The sequence below is a fragment of the Rhinopithecus bieti genome, unplaced genomic scaffold (genome assembly GCF_001698545.2).
Source record: "Rhinopithecus bieti isolate Rb0 unplaced genomic scaffold, ASM169854v2 scaffold_31823, whole genome shotgun sequence".
Classification (NCBI taxonomy): domain Eukaryota; kingdom Metazoa; phylum Chordata; class Mammalia; order Primates; family Cercopithecidae; genus Rhinopithecus; species Rhinopithecus bieti.
In genome coordinates, this window is record NW_016814121.1 from 495,066 (window position 1) to 502,011 (window position 6,946).

Below are 6,946 nucleotides of genomic sequence, written 5' to 3' on the forward strand. Positions count from 1 at the left end.
AGGTGGAGTCTCGCTGTGTCTCGCTCAGGCTGGAGGGCAGTGGCGTGATCTCGGCTCACTGCAGCCTTCACCTCCTGTGTTCAAGCCATTCTCCTGTCTCAGCCTCCTATGTAGCTGGGACTACAGGCATGTGCCACCACACTCAGATAGTTTTGTATTTTCAGTAGAGACAGGGTTTCACCATGTTGGCCAGGCTGGTGTCAAACTCCTGACCTCAGGTGATCTACCTGCCTTGGTCTCCCAAAGTGCTGGGATTACAGGCGTGAGTCACCGCACCCGGCCACCACTACTGTTCTTAATGAGAGCGAATGGATTAAAAACGAAAATAAAATATTTGCTTTAAGACTATTGTTCCTACAAACATTTAAAATAAAAATACTTTTAAAAGAAAAAATAAAACTATTATTTATTTAATATTTATCATATTTAACATATTCCTTTGTATATTTTATAAAATATGTATTAGTATAATAGTGTATGTAAATAGTTTATATGTATTTTTTCATGCTTGCAAATTTTACTCATAAGGATCAATTTAGCCAGGTACAGTGGCTCACATCTGTAATCCCAACACTTGGATCATGAGGTCAGGAGTTCAAGACCAGCCTGGCCAACATAGTGAAACTCTATCTCCACTACAAATACAAAAAATTAGTGGGGTGTGGTGGCAGGTGCCTGTAATCCCAGCTACTTGGGAGGTTGAGGCAGGAGAATTGCTTGAACGCTGGAGGCAGAGGTTGCAGCAAACGGAGAGCACACCACTGCACTCCAGCCTGGGCAACAGTGCGAAACTCGGTCTAAAAAAAAAAAAAAAAAGAATGAATTTAAGCTCCCCCCCGCTTTTTTTTTGAGACAGAGTCTCATTCTGTTGCTCAGGCTGGAGTGCAGTGGCACAATCTTGGCTTACTGCAACCTCCACATCCTGGGCTCAAGTGATCCTCCCACCTCAGCCTCCTGAGTAGCTGGGACTATAGGCTAATTTTTGTATCTTTCTGTAGAGACAGGATTTTGCTATGCTGCCCAGGCTGGCCTCAAACTCCAGGGTTCAAGGTATCCACCTGGCTTGGCCTCCCAAAGTGCTGGGATTACAGGTGTGAGCCACCACGCCTGGCCAGGAATGTGTAATCAAAATAATTTGGAGACCACTGTCCTAAAAAATAGGCAGATTATGTTCTCAGAAAATGGAAATAATTTATCTACAAGCAGAGACTTGAATCCACTGAAGTAGAAGACTGAAGCCAATCTTAACATGTTTCTTTTTTCTTTTTTCTTTTTTTTTTTTTTTGAGTCAGAGTCTCTCTCTGTCACCCAGGCTGTAGCGCAGTAGCACAGTCTTGGCTTACTGTAACCTCCTCCTCCTGGGTTCAAGTGATTCTCCTGCCTCAACCTGCCGAGTAGCTGTGGTTACAGGTGTGCCCCACCACGCCTGGCTAATTTTATTTGCATTTTTGGAAGAGACGGGGGTTTCACTATGTTGGGCAGGCTGGTCTCGAACTCCTGATCTCAAGTTGTCCACCCACCTCGGCCTCCCAAAGTGCTGGGATTACAGGCAGAGCCACCACCAGTAGGTACCACATTTCTGAATGGGAAGACTGAAGATTGTAAAACGTGATTTCTCCTAGTTAATTTCTCGCAGTGAGCCAATGAATTTAATGTAATTTCAATCAAAATCCCAGTGGGATTTTAATGCAGTTTGTCAAGATGATTTAAAATTTATATGAAAGTAAATGTTATGAATAGCGAACGCATTTTTGTAAAAGAATAGACAGGAACAAAGAAGACATTTGACTGAATAAAAATCAGAACATATTATAAAGTTGCAGCTGTTGAAACCTCATCACATTAGTATAAGAATAAAGCAGTAGAAATAGTTTCCATAAAATTGACCTATGTATTTTTGGAAATTAGCCATATGTTATAAATGGCATCTTGAATCTTCAGATAAAGTCCTTACTAGCCAATAAATTATTTTGGACAATCTGACATGCCTTTGGAAAAGCTATTAATAAGTGTGCTGCCTGGCATCATGTCATTCATAAAAGTCAACTCTAAACCTGAATATAGCCAGGCGTGGTGGCTCACGCCTGTAATCCCAGCACTTTGGGAAGCCAAGGTGGGCGAATCACAAGGTCAGGAGTTCAAGACCAGCCTGGCCAACATGGTGAAACCCCATCTCTACTAAAAATACAAAATATTAGCCGGGTGTGGTGGCGGGCGCCTGTAGTCCCAGCTACGCAGGAGGCTGAGGCATGAGAATTGCTTGAAGCCAGGTGTCAGAGGTTGCAGTGAGCCAAGATCACGCCATTGTACTCCAGCCTGGGTGACAGAGCAAGACTCTGTCTCAAAACAAACAAACGAAACTGAATATAAGAAATGAAAGTAGGTCAGCCACAGTGGCTCAGGCCTATAATCCCAACACTTCGGGTGGCCAAGGTGGGAGGATTGCTTGAGCCCAGGAGTTTGAGACCAGCCTGAACAACATGACGAAACCCTGTCTCTACAAAAAATACAAAAATTATCTTTATACATTGGGTAATAGACATCCTTCATTAACATGATACAGAAAACCAAAATGCTAATGAATAGGATTAATAATGCTGACTACATCATCAAGATAAAATTTTCTACGACAAGAGACAAAATGAATTAAGTAAAAAGTGCTGGGTGCAGTGGCTCACACCTGTAATCCCAGAACTTTGGGAGGCCAAGGCGGGCAGATCACTTGAGGTCAGGAGTTCGAGACCAGCCTGGCCAACATGGTGAAACCTGTCTCTACTAAAAATACAAAAAAAATTAGCTGGGCGTGGTGGCAGGCGCCTGTGAACCCAGCTACTTGGGAGGCTGAAGCAAGAGAATCGCTTGAACCCAGAAGGCGGAGGTTGCAGTGAACCAAGGTCGAGCCACTGCACTCTAGTCTGGACAACAGAGTGAGACTCCATCTCAAAAAAAAAATAATAATAAAAAGACAAAATATTTAGACAGGTAACAAAGGGGTTTATGGAAATATATCAAGTACTCCTACAAAGTAATAAGAGACAAACAACCCAGTCTGGGCATGTTGGCTCATGCCTGTAATTCCAGCACTTTGGGAGGCTGAGGCAGGCGGATCACCTGAGGTCAGGAGTTGGAGACCAGCCTGGCCAACATGGTGAAACCCCGTCTCTGCTAAAAAATACAAAAATTAGCCGGGCGTGGTGGTGCACACCTGCAGTCCCAGGTACTTGGGAGGCTGAGACATGAGAATCGCTTGAACCCATGAGGCGGAGGTTGTGGTGAGCCGAGATTGGCACTTCAGCCTGGGCGCTGGGCCACAGAGTGAGACTCTGTCTCAAAAAAAAAAAAAGAAAGAGACAACCCGATAGAAATGTCACCAAGGATATGAGTAGATTTGCAATTCTCAGTAGAGGAGACATGAAACTATAAGATGTTCAACTTTTCCAGAGATTACAGAAATATAAAGTAAATAAAAAATGAGATATGTTTCAGGTAGCACACTGGCAAACATTTAAAAAGTGTGGGCCGGGCGTGGTGGCTCACGCCTGTAATCTCAGCACTTTGGGAGGCCGAGGCGTGCGGATCACGAGGTCAGGAGATCGAGACCATCCTGGCTAACACGGTGAAACCCCGTCTCCACTAAAAATACAAAAAATTAGCTGGGCGTGGTGGCGGGCGCCTGTAGTCCTAGCTACTCGTGAGGCTGAGGCAGGAGAATGGCGTGAACCTGGGAGGCAGAGCTTGCAGAGAGCCGAGATGGCGCCACTGCACTCCAGCCTGAGCGACAGAGCGAGACTCTGTCTCAAAAATAAAAAAAAGTGTGGGCCGGGCACAGTGGCTTTTGCCTATAATCCCAGCACTTTGCGAAGCTGAGTCAGGAGACTTGCTTGAGCCCAGGAGTTGGAGTCCAGCCTGAGCAACATAGAGAGACCCCTGTCTCTGCAAAAACTTTTTTAAATGTCCAGGTGTGGTGGGGCGTGCCTGTAGTCTTGTAGCTACTTGGGAGGCTGAGGTAGGAGGATCACGAGAGCTGGCGAGATTGAGTCTGCAAAGGCTGCAGTGAGCTACGATGGCACCACTGTACTCCAGCCTGGTTAACAGAGTGATACCCTGTCTGAGAAAAAGAAAAAAAAAGTCGTGTATCAGGTTTTTTGGGGGATATGTAAAACAAATCCCACTCATAATATTGAAGCACAACTTATGAAAACAAATGGAAAACATCTATTAACGTTTTAAAATTATTTTATTTTTTGGTCATCTCTTAGAATATGTATATTAACATGTTTATCATTGTTTTTAAATTTTTTATTTTACTTTATTTATTTAATTTCTTTCTTTTTTTTTTTTTTTTTTGGAGACAGAGTCTCGCTCTGTCACCCAGGCTGGAGTGCAGTGGTGCGATCTTGGCTCACTGCAAGCTCTGCCTCCCAGGTTCACACCATTCTCCTGTCTCAGCCTCCTGAGTAGCTTGGACTACGGCGCCCGCCACCACACCTGGCTAATTTTTCTGTATTTTTTTTTTAGTAGAGACAGGGTTTCACCGTGTTAGCCAGGATAGTCTCGATCTCCTGACCTTGTGATCTGCCCGCCTCAGCCTCCCAAAGTGCTGGGATTACAGGCGTAAGCCATCGCACCTGGCCTATTTTACTTTATTTTTTGAGATGGGAGTCTTGCTATGTTGCCCAGGCTGGTCTTGAATGCCTGGGCTTCCCAAGTAGCTACAGGCACACACCATCACACCAGGCCGACTAAAAAATTTTTTTTAGGGACGGAGTTTCACTGTTGCCCAGGCTGGTTTCAAACTCCTGGCCTCAAGCAGTCCTCCAGCCTTGGCCTTCCAAAGTGTTGGGATTACAGATGTGAGCCATGACACCTGGCCAAAATAATGTTTTTTATATGGCAAGATGTATATGTGAGACTGTGGTTAAAGAAGCCTTTAGCCATACCCATATATAATGTTTTTAAATTTATTATTATTATTATTTGAGATGGAGTCTTGCTCTGTCGCCCAGGCTGGAATGCAGTGGCGCAATCTTGGCTCACTGCAACCTCCACCTCCCAGGTTCAAGTGATTCTCCTGCCTCAGCCTCCCAAGTAGCTGAGATAACAGGCGCCCACCACCACGCCCAGCTAATTATTGCATTTTTAGTAGAGACGGGGTTTCACCATGTTGGCCAGGCTGGTCTTGAACTCCTGATGCAGGCTGATCTGCCCGCCTCAGCCTCCCAAAATATTGGGATTACAGACATGAGCCACTGCTCCCGACCAATTTATTATTATTTTTAAACAAGGAACTGCATGATACATTAATTGTATAAAGTCAATAGTAATACAAATTGAAACATGTAAGGTTAGGCTGGGCACCATGGCTGACGCCTGTTACCCAGCACTTTGGGAGGGCAAGGCTGGTAGATCACTTGAGGTCAAGAGTTCAAGACTACCCTGGCCAACATGGTGAAACCACGACTCTGCTGAAAATACAAAAATTAGCTGGGCGTGTTGGCAGGTCCCTGTAATTGCAGCTACTTGGGAGGCTGAGGCAGGAGAATCGCTTGAATCCTGGAGGAGGAAGTTGCAGTGGGCCAAGATCCTGCCACCACACTCCAGCCTGGACAACAGAGTAAGACTCTGTCTCAAAAACAGAAAAACAAACAAATGTAAGGTTAGTTAAGTTCACTCTTTCCCAGACTAGAGAATTTCAGCTACATCAAATGTCAAAATAATTAGAATGTGTACAGGAAAGTATCATAAGTGGTGAAGAAATTAGCTTGGCTAACATTAGCAGACATTTGGATACTCTGAAATAGCTGATAGTTTGACAGTAGTACCATCTTTTCCAAGCAAAAATTTGGACAGAAATGCAAGTATTTTCTAGCATAGAACTAGTCTATAAAACTAGTCAAGTTTTTTTCATTTTGTTTGTTTGTTTTGAGCCGGAGTCTCTCTCTGTCACCCAGGCTGGAGAGCAGTGGCGCGATCTCAGCTCATCGCAACCTCTGCTCCTGGGTTCAAGCATTTCTCGTGCCTCAGCCTTCTGTGTACCTAGGATTAAAGGCGCCCGCCACCACGCCCAGCTATTTTTTTTTTAGTAGAGATAGTATTTTTAGTAGAGATAGCATTTCATCATGCTGGCCAGGCTGGTCTTGAACTCCTGACCTCAGGTGATCTACCTGCCTCGGTTTCCCAAAGTGCTGGGATTAGAGGCGTGAGCCACTGCGCCCAGCCAGAAAAGCAAGTCTTTTCTTTTTTTTTTTTTTGAGACGGAGTCTTGCTCTGTCGCCCAGGCTGGAGTGCAGTGGCCAGATCTCAGCTCACTGCAAGCTCCGCCTCCCGGGTTCACGCCATTCTCCTGCCTCAGCCTCCTGAGTAACTGGGACTACAGGCGCCCGCCACCTCGCCCAGCTAGTTTTTTGTATTGTTTTTAGTGGAGACAGAGTTTCACCGTGTTAGCCAGGATGGTCTCGATCTCCTGACCTTGTGATCCGCCCGTCTCGGCCTCCCAAAGTGCTGGGATTACAGGCTTGAGCCACCGCGCCCGGCCAAAAAGCAAGTATTTTCTAGCATAGAACCAGTCTTCAAAACCAACCAAGTTTTGATAGCAAAATAGAAAAGTCCAGCTGGATACAAATCCAGCTCTTTATTGGCCAAATAGACGTTTAGGATGTTTTATCCGTTCTTAAGAGACAGAATTGGTGGGTAAGTATTGCCACCCCGTGGCTGTCGTTCACATTGCAGTTTGTCCTTTTGTCTTCAAAATACTAAACCAAGGCTTATGTCCTTTGGATATCCCTTAATAGTAAAATGTTTTAGAAATTTGAGAGACTCACATAGGGTTATTAAAATATTGACAAATTGGCCGGGCGCGGTGGCTCAAGCCTGTAATCCCAGCACTTTGGGAGGCCAAGACGGGTGGATCACGAGGTCAGGAGATCGAGACCATCCTGGCTAACAC

The 6,946-nt window shown here is 45.0% G+C and overlaps 1 protein-coding gene across 1 annotated transcript in view; it reads left to right on the forward strand.

The window, feature by feature from the left end:
* Nucleotides 1-6,946, forward strand: part of RCC1L (RCC1 like) — a 58,404-nt gene that overhangs the window by 11,375 nt on the left and 40,083 nt on the right. The window contains exon 3 of the mRNA XM_017849888.1: nt 3,894-3,899. Coding sequence (XP_017705377.1) covers nt 3,894-3,899 — 6 coding nt within the window. The remainder of the gene's footprint in view (nt 1-3,893; nt 3,900-6,946) is intronic.